The following is a 21,804-nucleotide window of genomic DNA, read 5'->3' as shown; positions in this document are numbered from 1 at the left end:
TTATATCATATCAGACTTAAAAAATTATAAATTCATGTAAGTCGACATAATTTATTCTCATTCGTATTCTTAAGTTTTTTTGTCTTGAGTCTTGCAAAAGGTACCGAACATCAATTTTATTTGTAATATATAAAACTCAAGTTTTTCGATTCTATTAAGTTAAATCTGTTGAACAATTCAGGTTAATATCAAACATTCTATTTATTATTTTTTGTTAAAGTTTTTGTCATTAGGTTACTAAACCAAAGAAATCGAGTTTATTATCTATATATTTAATATTTTATGAGATATTTTTAAATAAGAATAAATCTTAAAAAAATGCATTATGTAAACTAATCTTAATTAACATTTATTTAATTTTTCATTATTATATATATATATATATATATATATATATATATATATATATATATATAAATTTTAATATCAAATTTATTTCTTATTCTAAACATAACATAGATATGATTATATTGAAAAGTATTTTTGCCTTTTAAAGGTAATTTTACCCATAAAATAAAAAAGACTTAATACCTTTACATATCTTAATTTTGAGATTGATTTTGATCCTTAACTTAAAAGAAATTTCAAAGTAGTTATTTAACTCTTCAAAATTTTCTTTTTGTTTAATGGATTGAATTTTATATTTTTTTATACTTAATTAAAAAAATTGATTAACCTAGTAAGTTTTAAAAAAATTAAAATACCTGTATAAATCTTTTTTAATTAAAGGAATCAAATAAATCTCAAAACTAAAATACAGAATAAAAAAATATTAAGATATTAAATGTTTTTTTGATAAACAATTTGCACTATGAGGAACCTATTACGATAATAATTGATTAATACATATATTTAAGAGTATCGTGAAATATTTACACGAATACGAACCTAAATTTATATTTTTAAAAATAATCAATAAGAAGAGATATAATTTAAGTTTATTTAAAATTTAATTTTCTTTTTAATTTGAATAGTAGTTGTGATAATGAAGGAAAGAGACAATTTTATTTTTATTTTTTAATTAATAAAAAATCATAATTGATTATATATAAATTCAAGTGTTATAATTGTGTCTATCTAAATATTTCTCATTGTTGTAAGAAAATCAAATTTTGAAGTTAATTTCAAAAACATCTCAATAAATACTTATTTTTGGCATGATTTAATTTGAAAGGATTTGTAAAAAAAATAAAAAATTACTTATTACCGTCAATCTCAACGGCGTCAAAAATATCAAACAAACAATTACTCAAAATTTCAAACGCCGTCTACTCCGTACGAGATTCAAAAACTCCCGAACCTCAGCTTCGGAATCCAAACCTCGTTAAACACAACACTATAAAAAAACCACAGTACACTCATTTCTCAACTCTCACCTAAACCGAAAGAACTCTTTCCCCCAATTTTGTACCTTTTCCTAAGATTTAGGGTTTCAGAGAAAAATGGCTGACGAATCCGGAAGCACCGTGACGGCAGCGAGTGGCGGCGATTCATTGCTTGAAAAGATCACCGAGAAGCTTCACTTTGACGAATCATCCTCCGATTCCGATTCCGATTCCGATTCTCATTCCGAATCTGTTAAACCGGCTGCTTCGTCTGTTAAGGACAAGGTTTTTCGCCTTTTTGGAAGGGAGAAGCCCGTTCATTCCGTTCTCGGCGGCGGAAAGTGTATGAATTACTATCACTCTCTCTAGATACTGTTTAGTTTAGTGTTTTGGTTTAGATCTGTGGAAAATAGTAATAGTTTGAATGCTACATTTTGATTTATTGTTACTTGTTAGAGACAATTGTGTTTGGTTTAGATCTTTTAAGTTGTTTATGTATGGCATTGAATTGAAGATCTTTCAGTGTTCATCATCATTTACTAGTGTTGAATCTAACATACCAATTGAATCTAAACTCGATGTGGAATGTTGTGATTCTTACTTTTACTGCAATAGTTTTGCTGATTTGGTTCTCACTTGTTATTGATCCATGAATCATGATGCATGCGTCTAGAAGAAAAGTTGAATGTTGGATTTTTGTTTTATTATTGCTCATCTATCTTGTGGTCAACTGTGAATTGCAGCTGCTGATGTCTTCTTATGGAAGAACAAGAAGATATCTGCTGGTGCACTCGGTGTAGCAACTGCTATTTGGGTGTTTTTTGAGCTGCTTGAGTATCACTTTCTTACGCTCATTTGTCACAGTTCGATTTTGGTTCTTGCACTATTGTTCTTGTGGTCCAATGCTCATACATTTATTCACAAGTAAGATTCTGCTGAACCTTGTGCATGTTAGATTAGGCTCTTATCTAATCATTTATTGATTTGAGACACAATTTTGCATGTTAGATCAAGATCTTATCTAATCATTTGCATGTGATGAATGTTAAATAATGCTTTGTAGGACTCCACCTCACATCCCGGTAGTTCATATTCCTGAGGAACCATTTCTGGAGTTTGCAGCTGTATTGAGAATTGAAATTAACAGAGGATTTTCTGCCTTGCGTGATATTGGTTCTGGAAGAGATTTGAAGAAATTCCTCGGTGTAAGTCAATTGCAAACTTGCTAGTTCATATGCATATTAATTATTATTTTCTTAAATAAGTAATCTGTAGGATAGAATGAATTACGGGGTTGAAATGCATGCCAGCTAAAATGTCTTACTAATTTACAATTATTACAGTTTTCGTATAGAACTAACTAATCTATTATTGTCATGTTGCTCACTTTCGCTAATGGTTTTTTTGTTGATGCTTTATTAGGTTGTTGTTAGCTTGTGGATTCTATCAAAATTGGGAAACTCGGCCAATTTCTTGACCTTGTTCTACATAAGTAAGAAAAATTCTTATCAAACTGATTTTGATACATTTTTTTTGTTATGGACTGAATTTTTACTGATTTGCATATTTTTTATTTGCAGTCTTTGTTCTGTTGCACACGGTTCCTTTCTTTTATGATAAGTTTGAGGACAAGGTAGACCCTCTGGCCGAAAAGGCGTTCATCGAGATTAAAAAGCAGTATGCAGTGTTTGATGAAAAGGTCTTGAGTAAGGCCTTGAGTAAGATCCCAAGTTCATTGAAAGGCAAGTTAGCTTAGTGCTTAAGAATCTATCTTCCTGATAGAAGAAAAAAGAAGTTTCTCTTGAATGCCTTTGAATGCCATTATACAGAGCCTTGTTTTGTAGTTTTTTTTATAGGCGGGTATTGATACTCGAGCCGATGCTGTTTAAAATTTTGCATATGGATTTTATTGGCTGCACTATTCTGACATCAGTTTAATTTATTAACTGCTGCTGTAGTTTTAAAAAAAAATATGTATGCTAAAAGTTTTTGGTTTTTCATGTGTTTCAATGCTTGGAAAATGCTCTGGTGAGATTCAATAGGCAATGAAGCATATATTTATTTTATTCTAAAAATTACACTGTTAACTTTAAACTAAAATCTATTTTATTTAGGGATGTATGTGTAATAGTTGGGAAATAACTTTCTAGAAATAAAAGGGACCTTCCTTGTATGTTTTGAAAACATGTTTTGTTGTAAGTTTTAGAAAACGTGTTTGGTTAAAGTTGTTTACAAGAATGCTATATGGGCAATGAAGTTTGTATTTCTTACATTGTTACTTTATTTTAATATTTATTTTATTTAGGGGTGTTAGTTGAGGAACAACTTCTAGAAATAACAAATAAACCTTCTTGTAAGTTTTAGAAAATATGTTTGATAAATATATAACATAACATTCTTAAAAATTTGCTATACGGGTAAGTAAAATTTTATATCTAATTTGGTGGAATCATTTTTCCACCTCTTTATTTTTGAACCAGAAGCATGAGATAGTAGGCTTTACTTTCTTCATATTAATAATACTCTTAATTGTAATTTAATTTAACATAGGTTGGCAATCATTAGACAAGTTCTCATTATCTTCTTTTTATTTTTTTCAATGTATCTTTTATTTTTCAAGTGAAAATAGACTAAGTTTGAGTTTGGATGATTGATGGTGGGTATAATTAATTTTGATAAAATTGATTTTAACATAATTTAGTTTTAATATATTTATGTAAAAATGAGTGGAACAACAAATTGGAGTGTATTTTTAAAGGCAGAATCAATGAACAACTCTTAAGAGAGAGAAATGTAACATGCTCTATATAAGAGGAGAGGGGAGTGTATTTTAACACCAATAGGGAGAGTATCGTAATATGTGTATCTTTTGGGAAAGAGAAGTATAATTTACTCGAATAGAAAATTTTCAGGTGGGCATAATTAATTTTGATAAAATTGATTTTAACATAATTTAGTTTAGTTTAGCATAATTAATTTAGTTTTAATATATTTATGTAAAAATGAGTGAAACAACAAATTGGAGTGTAAAATCCCTTTTAAACTCAAAAGTTCTAAAAAATTTAGTTGATTTTAACATAATTTAGTTTAGTTTAGCATAATTAATTTAGTTTTAATATATTTATGTAAAAATGAGTGGAACAACAAATTGGAGTGTAAAATCACTTTTAAACTCAAAAGTTCTAAAAATTTTAGCTTTAAGTATAATTAATTTTAAAGGCAGAATCAATGAACGACTCTTAAAAGAGAGAAATGTAACATGCTCTATATAAGAGGAGAGGGGAGAGTGTATTTTAACACCAATCGGGAGAGTATCGTAATATGAGTATCTTTTGGGAGAGAGAAGTGTAATTTACTCGAATAGAAAATTTTCAAGTATAAGGTTCTTGACAAAAATGGACTGCTCAAGTTTGAAAGGAGAGGAAGAAATTATGCACTTAATCAAGGTTGCATGCACTAGGAAAAATTTCAACATCTTGCAATTGTGATGGTAGGATCATTAGAGTTCATTTTCATCTAGGAAGAATTTCATCATCTTGCAATTGTGATGGTAGGATCATTAGAGTTCATTTTCATCGTTCTTACCTTAGTATCAGAATTCAGAAGCAAGGTATGACAAGTCCTAAGATAGTTGATCTTGTATGTGTTGAGAAATTCTGTAGATTAGATGCATTATGAGCTAGGAATATGTATGTTTTAATCCATGACGGTTAGAGAGTATTAGTATGATCATGGCTTGGAAGTGTAAAAATAGGAATTTATGAGTTTTTGCACTTTTGAATCGATTCAGGAAAGATATGAACCGAATCATGATCATTTTTCACTCTAGAATCAAATCAGAGAGGTGCATCAATCGATTCATACAGTTAGAATTATACCCCCTAAATTTTTTATTCGAATTAAGGCAATTCCTTAGTTGAATCATGACCTCTAAAATTCCTAAAAACCTAATTTTATGCCCCCAAAAAAAAAAACTCTAGTTTAAAATAAGTAATGATCCTGAGGCTAATGTAATGATCTTATGCTTAATTATCAATGAGAAATGACTTAGAAACAAAGGTAATATGAGATCAAGAATTGTTATAAATCAAGTAAGAACCATATGCTTAAGAATGAGACTAGGTAATGGTTGGTTAACATCGTGTATGGATGTAAAAACTCTAAATGTTGTAAGGATGATAGATAAAATCTGGACATGGATTAACGAAGAAAACAATAAGATGATTTTAGATTGAGTATAACTTAAGGATCATCAAGATTAAATAAGAATTACTAGGATTTATTAGATAAACCTAGGTATGAAAACGATAAGGAAAGAGTTAGCTTGATCTTTAGATATTGTAAGCATGCGTAGTAGAATGATTATGGAAGCTTTGTGACTTCGTGAATGGCCTAATCTATGGGGCATGGTTAAGTTCTATATTGTAGATTTTCTGTATCTCACCAAAAAGTAAGCCAAGTCGACTCAATTCACGTTTATGAGTAAACCAACCGAATCATTCTACTTTTTTTATTTGGTGTATAATAACCACCTCAGCCTCAGCCAGATTCCACACAACTTTATGGGATGTTTTCTATCCACCTCCAATTGATACTAAATTGGATGATGATTATGATAACATTTGCTCAATTCAGTACCATAAGGTTAGATTAATATTGTATATGCACATGAAACATTTTGTCAAAATAAATATGCATTTCGAAGTGGAGAATCTATTATAGTCGTAAACTGGTTTTTGTATAACATGAATGAATTGAAGAGATAGAATGATATTATTAGAACATCTACAACAGTATAGTTCTTTTACAAAACTATATACATAAATGCACACGAGAATGATGAGACCTCGAAAGCAATGGAAACAAAATTTTAACAAAAGAAAACATATATATACCTTGGATTAAGTGCAGGATCCAATGTCTATATTCAGTATTGGAAGCTGGTTTGAACCAGTACTTTTGGCAATAGATGGTGTAAGAGGAACTGTTGAGAACTCGGAACCAAAATTTTCAGGACGCTGAAAATAGCTAGGAGGGAGAAGACTGATGTTTTGATTAGTTGAAATTATTGGTAAAGCAGATGCAAACCTCGGATTGGAAAGTGGGGGAACAGATGCAAACCTCGGATTGAAAAGTGGGGGAACAGATGCAAACCTCTGATTTGGAAGAGGGGGAATAGCAGAAATAGTGTTTGGACTTTTATCATGTGAATTTTCAGTGGTTGTACCTGTATTTCCTGATGTTTCTCTCTTCTCTCTTTCTTCGGTTTCCTTGAGAAGGAAATCAACCCACATATCTGCAAAGGACTGCAAAGGAAAAAGCTCTTGATTAAATAAGAAAATTTTATATCAAAGTTCAAGAATTGAATGCAGTATCAAATTTTAAAAAACTATAATATTTTGGTTGATAAAGTCTAGGAAGAACTTGTATAGCATTCTCTGTCATAAAAGTGAAAGATGGATGTTTCATGCCAAGACACTCTATTGTGCATTGAAACTATTAAAATCAACACAACTTTCAAAAGGAGGAAAGTAATCATTTGTTTGACTCTATAAAGAATACACGACAACCAAGTGAGAAAAATCAGATGGAAGAATTACCTGGGTATCAGATCCTGCAGTTGCCACTGCTTCAGTCGAACTTCCACCCAAGATGCCTCCAACCAGGCGGCCAGGTAGCCGAAGAACTCCTTGAACAACACCTTTGCTTGCACTTTGTTGAGCAACACTTATCCTTTGGTTATCCTCGTCAGAGAATCCTAGCATGCGAACCATAAGATCTATAACCTGTCCCCAACATCATAAACATTAAGAGGACTAAAAAACCAAGGCTTCACACAAATAAGATAAAAGAATACAATCAACATCATTAATACATGTTAAGAAAGCAACCATAGCAAGTTGCAAGAAGAAACAAATGCAAATAAAGTATATAATTTTGTAATCATTCCCATTAATCTGTTAGTAAATATTAACAATATCGCATTTAATGTGTCTAATCATCAATGTTTCCTAGCCTGTTATGGCAGCCTTATCTGATAGAAACCCAAGTGCTGAATCACCATCAGACAGAGGAAGAATTAATTCATCACAAGTCAAATGGGCCCAAGACTTGGTTGGTTTATTCTAGAAGGGGTAGAAAGGGAAATAGTGGCTAGGTTGTTAGAATGCTGACGTGGCCATAGGAGTGGGGGAAGCATGCAACGTATTTCCACAATATAAGGAGTGGAGTGAGGGAAGGGAGAGATATCCTGGAGAATCTTGTAAGAACGTATCATGGATAGGGAGCTCTAAGCTGCCTATAGGAGCACAGCTCTGGTCAGGATTAGGAATAGATTGTTCCTCCTTCTGTAATCATTCCATTTTCAGTATTAATAAACATTTCCCTTGCTCTTTTACTTTCTTCATCTTGTAGATTCTCATACACTCATATTGGTTCGTAACATTATCCTTTTAAGTCGCAGACCTCCCCATTGGTGTGTAATAACTATATACAAATTTACTTGGTTAAAAATAACGATAATTAAATAAGAAATATTAAAATTGGGCGCATGAATTTGATCTTTCAATCACCAGTCCAGCCTTTGTGCAACCAACCACAAGCAAACATAAAAACTATGACAATTTCATGCATAACGAAGAATACGGAGCTTCCATTCCAGTCCTGCAAAATCTAACTAAAACAAATAAAAAATAAAAGATTGTTATACCTCTTTGCTGTGATTTCTCTGGAAATAAGTTACAAGTAATTTAATAACAATGCGCCTGCAACCAATACAATTTCTATTAGTATAACAGTTTACTGTTACTATAACCAATACAATTTATATGGTAGCAACAAAATGACAGAAGGTATCACAAGTCTAAATTCAGCTCAAATTCTTATATAAAGGATTGCAATTATCGCCCTTTTAAAAAATAGAAGAAAAAAGGCATAACAATAGTTGCCCTTCTAGGAGTTCATAAGCTTATCAGAATGAAATCACATGGTCAAGCAGATTTTGCAAGAAAAACATACTAAGAGCACAAGCTGGTTAACCTGTCAACAAGATAATCTGAATCCACCGACATTCTATTTAACCGTGTCATACTCTGCTCAACAGCTCGCCTTAATCTGGCATTGTCATCCTCAAGCTTGCTTATTCTACTTTTCCATTCAGTCTGTGCTTTCTCAGATTGGGAAAGCTTGACCAAAGTTTCTTCTTTTTCAGCCATTGATATATCTGCTCTCTGATCTGCATCCTGGTAAGAATAACCATTTAATCTACATGATACTGAATAAAAAAATGGCAACAAGTGAAATTTTTTGTCCTTGAGTTAAGAAAAAGAACTAGATCAATTTGAGGGAACAATGCAGATAAAACAGAATGCATAAATCTGCAATAAAACAATAGTAGGAAAGGAAAAGATAAGAATGTAGGTTAGAACAAGGAAATTAAAAAATAAAAAATATAAATGGCATATATTCTAATAAAAGCATGTCCATATGGTCCACGTATTGTATTTAGAAAATGAGAGATCCATACTTTTAACAGCTGAGAAAGCTCAGTCATTTCCTTTCTTGCCCAGGCTAACTCCCCTTCTAAATGTTCCTAAGGAATAAAAATACAGCGCATGTAAATTACTCAAAAGTTATTGACACAAGCACACGGGCTTACAAAAGTTAATATGAAAATGTAAGAGGGAATATTAACATCCCAACGATTCTCTGTTAATATAGGAATAAAAAAGGGGGAAAGGTGGCATGTTTGTATACCTTGGCTTCAGTTTCAGCATAGTACTGTCCAAGAGCTGTCTGTAAATTTGAAAGTTCAACATTTTTAGAATCTATTATGCTCAGACAGTTTGTAAGCTTTTTGTTGAGGTCATCAATGATTTCCCTAGACTTAGGAATTTCATTATTGTTCACCATCTTCAGTTCCTCCTGACTTGCAATGGCTTGCTTCAGAGTTCTCTCAAGATGTGATATCTGGGCCCTTAAATAATTATTGCTATCACGAAGCTCTTCAATGATTTTACTCTCCTCATCCAATTTCTCAACTTCTTCAGAGGCCTAGATGAAAAGCAGCGAGTAAATCACTGACACTGCAGACATGTTGATATCATATACTAAACCAATCCAGGACAATGCAACTGGAACTCGTCTACACTCAGATGATATATAGACAAAATAATATTTCCCAGTAGATAGAGTATTATCAAATAAATGAAAATGCTAAATGTCGGCCAAAATCATCACAGTTAATAGGTCGACAAACCTGTCAAAATCACAGAACAACAGCAACATTCATTTTGTAACGGAGGGAGAAGTAAATATTGTCGAACTGTATTTTGTCACAAAGACATATTATCTAATTTATAATATTGAGATATACATATAAATATAACATTAAGGTGATCGGAACATCGAGCCTCTTATCATTGATTCTTCTAAAGAAAATAAAGGCATAAACCAAAAGAATCATACCTTTTGCAGCAAATGCTGCTTAAGGCGGCTCAATTCTTTTAATGATTTGTCCCTGTCCCGCTGTGTTTCCTTCAAGTCTTCACTTAGCTTTTGTAAGGATCTTTCCATTTCTTCCTTTCCTGGAAAACTCTCAGAATGATATGGCATCTGTTACCAAAAGCCAATCGCCCAGCCCCAAAAAGGAAAGCAGAAAAAATATTAACACGATTCAGATCATAGCCTGTAAAGCACATATTTCTATAAAATTTTTGGCTCACATCACTGATGCTGCTTGAATCCTTTTTCTGAATATGCAAAGCATCAGACAACATTTTTTCAGTGAAAGACTTCCTGCTTTTTTCGAGAGCAACCTCAGCTTCATTCTTCTCCCTCTAATAAGAAGCAGAAAATATCAGAGTGCTGCTTGGGAAATAATAATAGAAAGGCAACATTATCAATTTTTGTGAAAAGGTAATAGAAACTTTTTAAGTTGTGATTAAATAAAGCATAAATCTACCAACATTGAGAGTGGTGCTTTCCTTCTCCAAGTTTTTTATTAGTCTTTTCAAGCTATTGAAATCCTCCCCTGCTTCCTCATTTTGTCTTCTAGTCAACTCAAATTGCAGGTGCTTTATTTCCGATGCTTTCTCATTCAATTCATTTTGTACTTTGCTCATCTCCTTTAATGTCTTCCAAACAAGAATATCAAATGTGGTTAGCTAACCAAAAACTGTGCAATCCAGAACATGACAATGCAAAAGTATATGATCCCTTGCAAAGATTCCAATTGCCCAAGGATGCAATAAAAGAGTTTAGAGTGTAACCAGAAAAAGGTCAAATTCCTTCTCAGTTTCAAAAATATATCATCTGAAAGAAAAATTATATGTTCAAGCACGGGGAAAGGTTATGCATGTTCTATTCTAGAGTCTGCTCCCATAACAAACCAATCATTTCATTTGATAAAGACAAAATAGAAGAATTTCAATTTGGATAGCTTTCTGAATTCAAAACAGCAAGGCATATTATTTTATTTTTTATAGAAAGGAAGAAAAGCTAAGAATTCAGAAAGCATACACTAGAAGAGAACAATATAAATTGAAATTTACAGTGTCCATCTAATTTGGATAGCCTTTGATCCATCTGTTTATAACTTGATACCAAATCTTATTATATTGTGTCCATCAAATGCTATTTATATATGAGAGAACTATCTTGAGACAGTATGGTCTAGTATTGATAAAGTTTCTAACGAGTCTTTTAACAGTAACATGAATAAAAACCATTATTTGAAAGGTCTTTTTAAAAGCCAGACCAATTTACTCAGATGCTTTACATCAATTGTTTTACTACATCGTAACATGTAATGTCGCCAAAATAGTAACAAAATGATTAAACTATCAAGGCAAAAGACATCCCAGAATCAACAACGGAGAATTGTTTTGGAGTTTGAATAGTAACAAAATGATTAAACTATCAAGTGCAAAAGACATCAATTGTGTGCACCTATTGCTTTATCCCAATTAGCTCTTTAAAGTTTGAAATTAAGTAGTGTGGTGGCTATGATCATATAAATTTACATATCTACTAAAATATGAACTCACTTTTTCTCTTTCCAACTTTAACATTTTAAGCTCCTCCCGGAAAGAGTTGTTCAATTCCTGCTCCTCTGAAATTGAAGAAAAAGGCAGAGTTTTGTCAACTTCTATTTACACAATATTATCATTTAGGCATTCAAATGCAAAATAAAAATACCACGAAAATTTAGTTGAACATTTGCCAACTGATCACATTCTTGCTTTAGTTCTAACTTTAGCTTTTTTATCTCTAAGGAATATTGCACCGCTTTTGATAGCCTAATTTTTCCATCAACTGTATTTGCAAGCTCCTAGAAGGCATTCATACATCTGTTGTCAAATTCACTCATCAATAAGTAAAAAAAGTTATAAAGAAACCCATCAAAATATTATATATAAAAATCAAAATGGCATGCAAATAAAAGAAGTTTTTGCATTCTAAAAACTGAAAAATCAAACTCTAGGCTACCTTGATTGAAGAAGTGCCACTTGTAGATGCTCTAGAAACTTCATTTCTGGAGGCATACGGAGCAGCATTCGCAACCTCCAGATTCTGCTTTAGTGAACCATTTTCTTTATTTAATCTAACAATCTGACCCTGCAACATCAATGAAACTATTAATGAAACTTCTCTTTTTTTATCCAACATCCAATGTATCACAAAGTTTTCAACCAATCATCGTCATGGTACATTGCTGCTGCTGGCCAAGCATTAAGATCACAATGAATAAATTACTACTATACTATGTATTCAAGAAAATTAAAAGTCCTCCATTTTTGAAGGAGAGGGGGAAATGATTAGAGCTTTACTTTAGAAAACACACAATCCAGAACATATGTAAATATTTATTTTCAAATAATCAGACCCAAAATAGTCCATAAAGACTGCTGACTGCTGTCATAAACCAACTATCCCAAAATTTAAAATTGTAAGGTGAAAGTAATCAGACCCATATATAGTCCATAAAGACTGCTGACTGTCATAAACCAACTAGCCATAAAACTTAGACTTGTAGGGTGAAAGTAATACACCCCCTCGCACAAGAGCCCTATGGACTTAAACATTAGGAATGCACGGCCCGTCTTAACTTGTGCTACAAGTATAAATGCGAGATAGTTCCAACATATGAAAAAACAAGAGAAAGCAAAAATGTGAAGATTAATATTATAATACAGATATGTTGGAATGTAATAGCTGTACCTCTTTGTCTTTTAATAAAGCTGCGTAATTAACTGACAGTGCTTTAATTTCTGCTTCAGAGGATTGAAGTCTCTTGATTTCTGCTCTGTATTGTTCTATCTATAAGAAGCACAAGAAATGTTGGGATGAAGCGAAACTCTTTTTACTATTGTAACAAAATGACATTGTATTTAACCATATTAAAGCACTAAGTACACTCTAACACACTTTTTTCAATAAACTCACTCCTATAAGTTGAAATTCACGAGTTTCACCAAATTTACCTAAGCCCCACGTATTTTAATGGGACCTATTCGAATGTTATTAATAAAAGAGGGTATCCGGAAGTTTGTGATAGAGAATGTTGTTGCCAGTGCCACTCCTCTTACTACTATAAGAAGATAACATGATATTTGATAACAAATTTTCACCATTGAATGTTCTGCTGAATTTTAATTGGAAGATTGTAAAGTTGGCAATGTTGTCCAGAGATTTTCATTTATATTTTATACCACTGCATCTATAAAGTTGGAAAGGTGTGTTGGTTGTTTAAGTGAATAAAAATTAAAGTAAAATGAGCGAACAAGGCCAGTCAGTTTCATAGTAGCTTGGACATTAAGTTTTCAGTTTCTTTTTATATCTCACGTTTCCAACTCTAGAAGACTGGAACAGAACATGGGAATATCACGGGCAAAGCCATGAGATAAATCCTCTATCATCAATGATGGTGATTAAGCAAAGCACTCCATAAAAAGTAAACTCTAAGATTCAAACTCCTAACAATGCAGGTAGAGTTCACTCACAGTCCACTACCACCAACCAACCACTATGGATAATTACATAAATAATTAACATGATTTAATCTTACCGAACTAAAACCCAAAACCTAGTTCGTTGAAGAAGAATTTACATTCTCATTAGGTTTCAAACTCTAAGCAGAACAATAATCACCACTCACCAGCATTACTAGCTATTATATATGAATCATAGTTAAACGTGTGATAAAACAAACAACAGCATGATATATATGCACAAGCCAGTACAACTTGAGAGAGTAAGAGAGACCTTAGAAATAGAGACATAATCGATGCCATTTGTGAGTGGCGACCTAATTCCCGATTTGGAACGGACAAATCCGTTAGAATTCCGGCGATCTGAGACGCGAGATTCCCCGCCGTTGGAAGTGATTTCACCGCCGTAGATGCGGAGCATTTCGTCTTCTTCTTCTTCGCAGTGAACTCCAAGTGCGATCTTGTTCAAGTTCTCTTTCAAATTTGCAATGGTGTCCCACATGATTCAAAACCGTCGGGAAATGGTAGCAACTAACAGGGTTGTGTAGATGCAGCTTGTAAGTTATTTTTTCTGTTATATTTTATTCTGTTATTGTTGTTATCTTTGTGGAGAAATTTGGAGGGAATGAAATGGGACACTGCAGTGCAGTTCCCGGTAGATCTCAGGTTCGAGAACAGAGGGTTTTGTGCTCTCTAACATAAATAATGCTTCTCTTTATTATTTTTAGATTCATTTTTTATGATTAACTAGTGTCTTACCCGTGCGCTCGCACGGGTATCTGTCGTGTTCGCGCATTGTGGTTGAGAGAAATAAAAGATGATATGAAAAAAAATTAATTTTTAGGAGGGAGGTTAATATAATAATAAAAGATGTTTGAAAAAGAAAAATATTTTGTTAACAGTTTGGCCCAGGGGTTAGTTAAAGTAAAAAAGTTAATAGGATAATATAATAGTTTGAGCCTTAGATGGTAACACAAAAGGTACAATTAAATTGATACACATATACTCCCTCCGTCTCATAATAAGTGTCCCATTTGCAGTTTTTCCTTGTCTCAAATTAATTGTCCATTTACAATTCCAATGCATCAATCATTATTATTTTTCCACTATTATACCCCTATTTATTAACTTTCACGTTATTCAACTACTATTAATAGGGGTATTCTAGTAAATGACATTAACTTTTTTACTAAAACCAACACATCCAATCATTTTCTTAAAAACCGCGCATTACTCAAATGGGACACTTATTATGAGACGGAGGGAGTATTATATAAATATTTCAAAATACATATATTTAATTTATTTTTTTTAACAAAAGAATGATAATGGCATAACAAATGATAGATGCTAGTAGAGACCTGTTCCCAAATGCGCAGTTTAAAAAATTCACGTACTCAAACCCATATTTACGTAGGCACCAATGTTCGAGCTTGTTTCCGTATCCTATAGATATCTAAATTCATTAAAATGGTATTAGTAAAAGACTAAATTTTGGTTAAAATGGGTAAAGTTATAAAATTACTAATATTAAAAAAATTAAAAAAATTGAATATTCAAAAATAAAGTCATTAAGAAAAGAAAGATAATTAATCTACAATTAAACTGATAAATGATATATTTTAGAAAAATTAAAATATAATTAAACTGATACATATATTATATAAATATTTTAAAATACATATATGTTATTATTTTTTTTAACAAAAGAAAGATAATGGTATAATAAATGAGACAATTAAGGAAAGGACAGTATATAAACCTCAGGATAACTATTATCTATTTTTGTGATAGCCGCCAATAGATTCGCCGTAGTAGGCGAGAAATTCTTCATTCCCTACATTACATGACATTGACATACACACGAGCTACACTAATTAACACAATTCTCAAAGCACAATGCATAAATAATCAACAATGACAAATCAATAGAAATTACATACCAAGCCATTTACATCCAACATACCAAGCCATTTACATCCAATATTGTCGTGGTATTTTAAAATTGAAAAAACAGTATTAGACTTATAAAAGTAGTTTTCAGAAAGAAGAAATCATAAATTTTCAGAAATATTTTATAATTTTATTTATAACAAATAAAATAGAATTTTTATTGATTGGCTTGTTTTGTGTAAAAATTTTCCGTCAGGTTTATGTTCCTATTTTAAAATTGAATAATCAATATACTATTTTTGAATACTAAAAAGCCTAAACACAATCACCTAAGTTCTAAGTAGTAATTGCACCATATATTCTAATTTCTGATAATACAAAAAAGTCATATATTGTTGGAGAACAAATGAATAAGAATTGTTTCCTTTCCCTTAACCAATTATTAGTAAGTGTGTAGTAGTTGTTAAGGAGCTATCAACTGTGCTATACATGTTCCAGCGTTCAATAATCTACAATGCAGGTGCATAATCTACAATGCAGTCCCTAATCTTTTCCATGAAAGAAGGGTGTTGCTTTTGAAAATGTTCTAAAATAACACCATAGCTGAAAACATGCAAACCAAAACACTCAAGCAACAGAAAAGAGACATCAACAATAAACAAAAACGGGAACAAAATTGCATCAGTAGAGAAAGAAGCAATCGCAATAGCAGCAGTAGCACAACACTCGTATAGGTCCAACCAACTTCTCACCTTTACATTGCAAATGGTTAAGTGCAATTTATGCAAATAGTCCGTGAACAACTTTAGCCTGTAGAAAGAGATTAACACATGAGCCAAAATAACAATATAAAATGTTACTGCTACCAGGGATTGTTAACATTGATTCATAGGTATTCATATGTTCATATTTTTTAAAACTATCTCCGTTGAGTGGAGACCAAAGAATGATTTAGCATAGCTAATTGAGCATAAATATAAGAATAGCAATAGCAATCCATGTACATTTCCTAAATCAGATGATTCAACAAAGTCAAGATATACAAATCAGTTTGTTTCCTTAAATAATAATGAAAACATCAAATAGTAACACCTATAATGAATAGAGAAAATGTACAACAGAAAAGAATCGGACACTATTATGTACACATGCACATCTCATTGAGCTACTTGAGCAGAAAAAATTCATCTTCATTCTTCCACCTGTGTAGAGTTTGATGTTTTCAATAACTCTCTGTCTCTTCATCCGGTAAAATCACGGTTAAAAGAGAATATTACTTTAAGTGATATTTTACCCTTCTCTATGTAAGGCCTTGTCCCGGACACAACCCAGTAGCCTGACAAATCTTGTGGTCCTCTTGTCATTTCTGTTGTGTCAACAAACCTCAGAAGTTTAGGTGATTGAGCAGGAACAGGAGGACCTCCAGGGTATAAGGAAGAGTTGTCATTTACGATGGCTGTGGCGGTGGCAGGTTTTGTGGACTTGAAAACTGAGTGCTGATGAAAGTCCTGCCATTCAAGATTGCATAATTTACAGACTGTTGTTTGCTGCCAAATGTAAAAGATAAGGATGTCAATGTCATTGGGAAATTCCTAATTACAGTTAATATAACTAACCTGAAGCAAGCATCAGGTTCACGTGTAGCTATAACAACTATATTGAATTTTCCTCCAGCTGAATTTAAGTTACATCTGGTACTTGTTTCAAGCATATATCATACACGGTTTCAATAAGGCAAGCAAGCAAATTTTGAAAGTCCACAAATAAGTTCCAAGCTAATAGCACAAAATAACATTGATAGTAGTAAAATCTAAACTTGAAATCTAATATCAGCATCACTATGATCTGTTTCTCTTCCAGCTGCATCACCGACATAACATGATCTACAACACAGAAAATGCATTTTTAACATTTTCAACCCTTTGAATAAAATCACATGTTATTCTAAATAAAACTTAAGAAAGGAATCCAAAATAAAGCATCAATTGAGTAAAATATGACACGGATGGAAGTGTTGCTGCACATTGAATTTGGTAACTGATCATGTATGGATTGCTTGAAATATGACACGAATAATCGTCTAAGGAACTGTAGGGCGTGCCAGACGTGTAATCCATTGCATTAGCATTTAGCAGGGACACCTAATTCATTCAAACACTAAACTTAAAGCTCTTTAAGAACAAAATGTAATATGCACTATCATTACTAACAAAATGTCCAACTTGAATGGAAGGTAAAATATTTGAAACCTAAAAAACAGAATATACAAATCAATATGCTCAAAAACTGGTTTCCATTTGAGCAATATAGTTGTTAGTATGTTCAATATAAATGTGTTGTGAGGGCATAAATATATTAATTTAAAGCCAGCATACCTACACCACGACCTTCCCGAATCTCCATAGTCATTGATCTTGAAGCTACATCTCTTGATGCGAAGCGAGGTCCTTTGCAATAGGAGCATATATTTCCATAAACCTCCCACCTTCACTGTTCCTAAGAATTCCACCTTCACCAGTTATAAACTAAAATACTTTCACCAGTTAACCCTAAGGGATCCCAATAAAACCATAAAATATAGAAGAGAGGTTTTCTTACCCGGAATCAATTTGGATTCTCAAGAATCGGATGGCGGCAACAACCTCAACAAAACCTTCATTTTCGTAGCTACCCAAGTTGTTTGTATTCGCACGGGACACGCGTTTATTCAAGGATGCCAAATTGAATTGTGTGAGGTTTACGCTGACAACTCTCCAAAATATGCATAAATACAAACCTTGTTATTAAAACTATTCTCCAATTTAAACATTTAATAAGAAACTACAAACTGAAGTTTGCAGAAAATTAAAAAAGCACACATCAATCATGTCGAACCCGACACCACCAAAGTCGCTGCCGCAAACTGGCGGCCACCATTAATCTACCATTGGATAAGAATGAGAAAAACACAAGGGTAAGAAATTGAGAAATTCATAGTTTACCTGCGTCGGAAACCACCGCGTCTCACTCAGTCCTACTGCCGCACCACTGAAATTGATTTGCACATCATTTTTGCTTTCGGTTCCCTTTTCCAGAACCATAAAGTCATCGTCGATTCACACTTCAGATCCGCCTTCTCAAACGCAATCTCACGGTTTTGATGGAAAGATAATTAGGTTCAGATGGAGATACATAAGAAATTTGAGGGAGAAAGATATGAAATGTAGAGAGCTGAAGCATAAGGAGGAAAGGAGAGAGTTGGAAACCTGTGAAGAAGAGGAAGAATGGAGGAGAGAAGAGGAGGAGCACGCTCGTCAAATTTGTTGGTTGCTTCATCCACCTGCCACAATGATATTTATAACAATCATGTTAACCCAGAACTGTTTAACATTGTCAAAATTTCTCTAAAATTGGTCTTAACCTTTAATCGACTTTTTAAATCCAGATTTTGGCCGTAACAATGCTATAGAATGTACTAACACAAAAATCAAATTGCGTGCATGTCAAGTTTCATCATTTCATGAAATCAACAACCTTTTCCAAACTTGCATCAAAACCTGCAGCATCAAAAAAGCAGGGATGCAGTCTATGCCAAGCTTCCATCATTTCATGAGCCAGGTAGCAGACAAATTTCAACGGACCAGGCAATTCAACATAATGCTACATTAAGTTTGCGAGAAAGAAAAAGACACAAAGTATGTTTGATAATAACAAAGAAGATAAACATTGATGTCAACCAAACCCATAAATCTCACCACCGCCGACGAATCTTCCGCCTTCCGTGTGAGCCAACATCACCACACCTGAAACAACAAATCTTAAATCAAAAACAAAATCGAAGCAGTTCGAAACTCAATAATAAAAATGAACAAACATGAGTAAAAGATAAAGAACAAAGAATCGAGAGAAGTTTCGACATTTGTTGTAACCTATGAAACACAGATAGCGGAAACATGACACACACACTGACAAATTGATACGATACGACACTAACTTAGACATCGACTTGCAGGTTGCTTCAATTCATACATGGCTTTTGGATTAGAGATATCTAGAAAATCTTTGGTGTGAGGCTGCAACTTCACAAACTTTCCTTTGTATAGACTTGTGTTTTTCAGAGATATAATGTCTCCATCCTTTAAGAGCATATCTTCCATCATCTGAATATTACAACAACAAAACTTTGCACCTGTTAATAAAAATGGTTACTCTATTAAGTAAAACGAAATAAATACGAATAACAAAAGGAAAACATATATACCCAATTCGGTAAGAACACAATCCCTTCGTCACTTGTGAACTCCAAAACTCCGCAGTGAGTAGTTCTATCAGGTCATTCAACCTCTAATTCACTTCCCTTTAACTCACAATCATCCTCTTCTGCTTCTTTATCAACAACACAATCAAACCATTTTTTAGAAACTGTAGAATAAAAATTAATGCAATAATTAAGGCTATAATTTAGGTTAATCGATTTGAACAATAAGAGAAAATTACGGAGAACTTACATAAAGATGTAATAGCCGTGGGAATCAACATAAATCAACAACATTGAACATCTCATTTTATAAAACATCAACACAAATTTATCAACAAACCTTATCAGTAAGAATCCAAAAAAGCAAAGCACTGGAATCAGTCAACAAAATAATATCAACACGGCGAGCCGCCATTCGTCTACACGCATCAGAAACCATTGTCCCATCAAGAATGGTAAGAGCTTGGACAATTTCACCTTCTTCATTGTTTTCTCTGCTCCATCACCCATAGAAAAATAACAAAAATAACAAATCAATATAAATTTCAATTCTATAATTAGTGAAAGAATAAATTTCAATTCTATAGGAAAACAAAACCCTAAACGAAGAAGCTGAAAATTTGTTTCATGTGAATAATAAAATGGGAATTTGATAATCCAAAATCAAAATCAAGAAACCGCTACAGAAGGAGAAGATTGGAGAGGAAGATTGGAAATGGGAAGACAAACAGTCGTGCATTGAAGAGAATGGTGAGTGAAGAGAATGTGCCGGTTTTGAAAGAAGAGGAGAAACCGTTTTGGATGAGAAAGAGAGTTAGTAAGTGCAACGTGAGAATTTTGAGAAGTGTAACTGCCGAAGTTGATGTGGATTTTTGAGGGAGCAGATGCTGATGTGGCAGGCCTTAGGATTGAGCAAATGGTAGACTTTTCTTATATGATAGATTTCTTATATGATAGATTGTCCACTCGTTTATTTCATTGATTAGAATATTTACGGAACCATTTATTTTTAGAGAAAAAGGGTGATACATTTTTTACAATTTTTTATACTCTCAACCAATTACCATTATATATTTAATTAAGTCATTTTTTATTTAAAATGTAATTTAGTGATATGGTAAATTAATGATTTTTTATTAGATAATACTGTAAAATTATTTTATATCATCAATGCACTACCTTTTAACTCTTATTTTTAAACCACTCTTATTTTTAAGCCAAAGAATATGATGATAGTGTTGAAACTGCTGTTTTTGACACTTTAGTTGGCGTAACTGGTTACGCTGTTTGCCGTAACCGGTTACGAACCCATGAAACTGAATTGATGGTGCTGTTGTAGTAGCGTAACTGGTTACGCTGTTTGTCGTATTTGTAGCTGAGCTGTTTTTTATTTTCTGTTTTGGGTGTTTTGTTAGTTCTCATTCATTTGTAACTTTGTACCATATAAGGTGCTCATTACTCCTATTGTTGTTAATGTCAATTTTTCCACTCTCTCTCTCTCTCTCTCTCTCTCTCTCTCTCTCTCTCTCTCTCTCTCTCTCTCTCTCTCTCTCTTATTTTCTCTCAAATTATTTAATCTTCATCTTCTCCAATTCTACATTTTCTCCATTGATAAACCTTAATTTGATTCGTATGTTCCAACATTTGGCATCAAGAGCACTGGTTCTGATCCGATTCCTCTGCAACAATTAGTACCAATGATCGAATCCCTTCCAATTTACCGATTCTTGATTCGAAGAATTATGATAAGTGGTCTAAGCAAATGAAAGTCTTGTTTGGAATTCAAGAAGTTCTCGATATCGTCAACAATGGTGTCACGTCACTTGGGACTGAACCTACATCTGCACATCAAGCCACCTTTAAGGAAGAGAAGAAGAAAGATTACAAAGCTCTCTTCTTCATACACTCTTGCGTCGATGGTAATAATTTCGAAAAGGTCGGTGATTGTGAGTCCGCAAGGCAAGCTTGGTTAATTTTGGAAAAAGCATATGCTGGGGCTGCGAAGGCGAAGGTTGTGAGGTTACAAACTCACAAGAGACAATTCAAGTTAACGCAAATGGAAGAGAGGGAAACGATCAACGATTATGTGACGCGCATTACGCGTCTGGTGAATCAAATCAAGTCGTGTGAGGAAACTATCCTAGAGCAGAATGTTGTGTCAAAAATCTTACGTTCTTTAACGTCAAGATTCGACAACATTGTAGTGGCTATTGAAGAGTCGAAGGATCTTGCGTCGTTGAGCAAGGATGAGCTTTAAAGTTCCTTAGAAGCACGTGAACAAAGAATGGACGAGAGAGGAAGCGATAAGGCAAAGGCGGAGATAGCTTTGCAAGCTCATTTCAATGAAAAGAGTAAAGGT

General features: G+C 33.0%; 2 protein-coding genes and 1 long non-coding RNA gene across 42 annotated transcripts; 1 reads left to right on the top strand and 2 right to left on the bottom strand.

The window, feature by feature from the left end:
• Positions 1-1,361: 1,361 nt before the first annotated feature.
• On the top strand, positions 1,362-3,327 carry LOC131616595 (reticulon-like protein B3). The gene is made up of 5 exons (XM_058887960.1): positions 1,362-1,668; positions 2,069-2,249; positions 2,389-2,530; positions 2,748-2,817; positions 2,906-3,327. Exons 1-5 carry the CDS (start codon positions 1,443-1,445, stop codon positions 3,079-3,081), a joined length of 795 nt encoding a protein of 264 aa, XP_058743943.1. The 5' UTR covers positions 1,362-1,442; the 3' UTR covers positions 3,082-3,327.
• A 2,752-nt stretch (positions 3,328-6,079) lies between these two features.
• LOC131616594 (golgin candidate 3-like) lies at positions 6,080-14,012 on the bottom strand. The gene is made up of 14 exons (XM_058887958.1): positions 13,590-14,012; positions 12,546-12,644; positions 11,814-11,942; positions 11,523-11,655; positions 11,372-11,436; positions 10,292-10,459; positions 10,049-10,162; positions 9,792-9,938; positions 9,081-9,377; positions 8,851-8,916; positions 8,364-8,566; positions 8,035-8,089; positions 6,926-7,111; positions 6,080-6,631 (listed from the first exon to the last, which is right to left on the bottom strand). Exons 1-14 carry the CDS (start codon positions 13,815-13,817, stop codon positions 6,227-6,229), a joined length of 2,295 nt encoding a protein of 764 aa, XP_058743941.1. The 5' UTR covers positions 13,818-14,012; the 3' UTR covers positions 6,080-6,226.
• Positions 14,013-16,089: 2,077 nt separating this feature from the next.
• On the bottom strand, positions 16,090-20,386 carry LOC131616591 (uncharacterized). 40 transcript variants are annotated; one of them, XR_009288139.1, is made up of 10 exons: positions 19,786-20,383; positions 19,449-19,573; positions 19,117-19,347; positions 18,943-18,990; positions 18,609-18,744; positions 17,807-18,527; positions 17,584-17,704; positions 17,232-17,349; positions 16,825-17,091; positions 16,099-16,716 (listed from the first exon to the last, which is right to left on the bottom strand). It is a non-coding gene; the product is annotated as an uncharacterized LOC131616591 (long non-coding RNA). The 40 variants fall into 40 exon arrangements; XR_009288146.1 differs by having other exon boundaries at positions 16,159-16,716; positions 16,825-17,349; positions 17,807-18,335; ... (1 more) ...; positions 18,722-18,783; positions 19,786-20,381; XR_009288150.1 differs by having other exon boundaries at positions 16,159-16,716; positions 16,825-17,349; positions 17,807-18,320; ... (1 more) ...; positions 18,722-18,783; positions 19,786-20,381.
• Between the last annotated feature and the right edge of the window lie 1,418 nt (positions 20,387-21,804).

Source organism: Vicia villosa, linkage group LG7 (genome assembly GCF_029867415.1).
Source record: "Vicia villosa cultivar HV-30 ecotype Madison, WI linkage group LG7, Vvil1.0, whole genome shotgun sequence".
In the NCBI taxonomy this organism is placed as follows: domain Eukaryota; kingdom Viridiplantae; phylum Streptophyta; class Magnoliopsida; order Fabales; family Fabaceae; genus Vicia; species Vicia villosa.
The sequence above is the reverse complement of the archived record's forward strand: the minus strand, read 5'-3'. Positions and strand labels throughout refer to the sequence as shown.

Coding starts and splice junctions, on each gene's coding strand:
- LOC131616595 (XM_058887960.1), top strand. CDS start 1,443: ATGGCTGACGAATCCGGAAGCACCGTGACGGCAGCGAGTGGCGGCGAT. Junction 1,669..2,068: donor CGTTCTCGGCGGCGGAAAGT/GTATGAATTACT, acceptor TGTGAATTGCAG/CTGCTGATGTCTTCTTATGG. Junction 2,250..2,388: donor GCTCATACATTTATTCACAA/GTAAGATTCTGC, acceptor AATGCTTTGTAG/GACTCCACCTCACATCCCGG.
- LOC131616594 (XM_058887958.1), bottom strand. CDS start 13,817: ATGTGGGACACCATTGCAAATTTGAAAGAGAACTTGAACAAGATCGCA. Junction 8,567..8,850: donor AGCTTTCTCAGCTGTTAAAA/GTATGGATCTCT, acceptor TATTCTTACCAG/GATGCAGATCAGAGAGCAGA. Junction 8,090..8,363: donor TCAGATTATCTTGTTGACAG/GTTAACCAGCTT, acceptor TATTGGTTGCAG/GCGCATTGTTATTAAATTAC.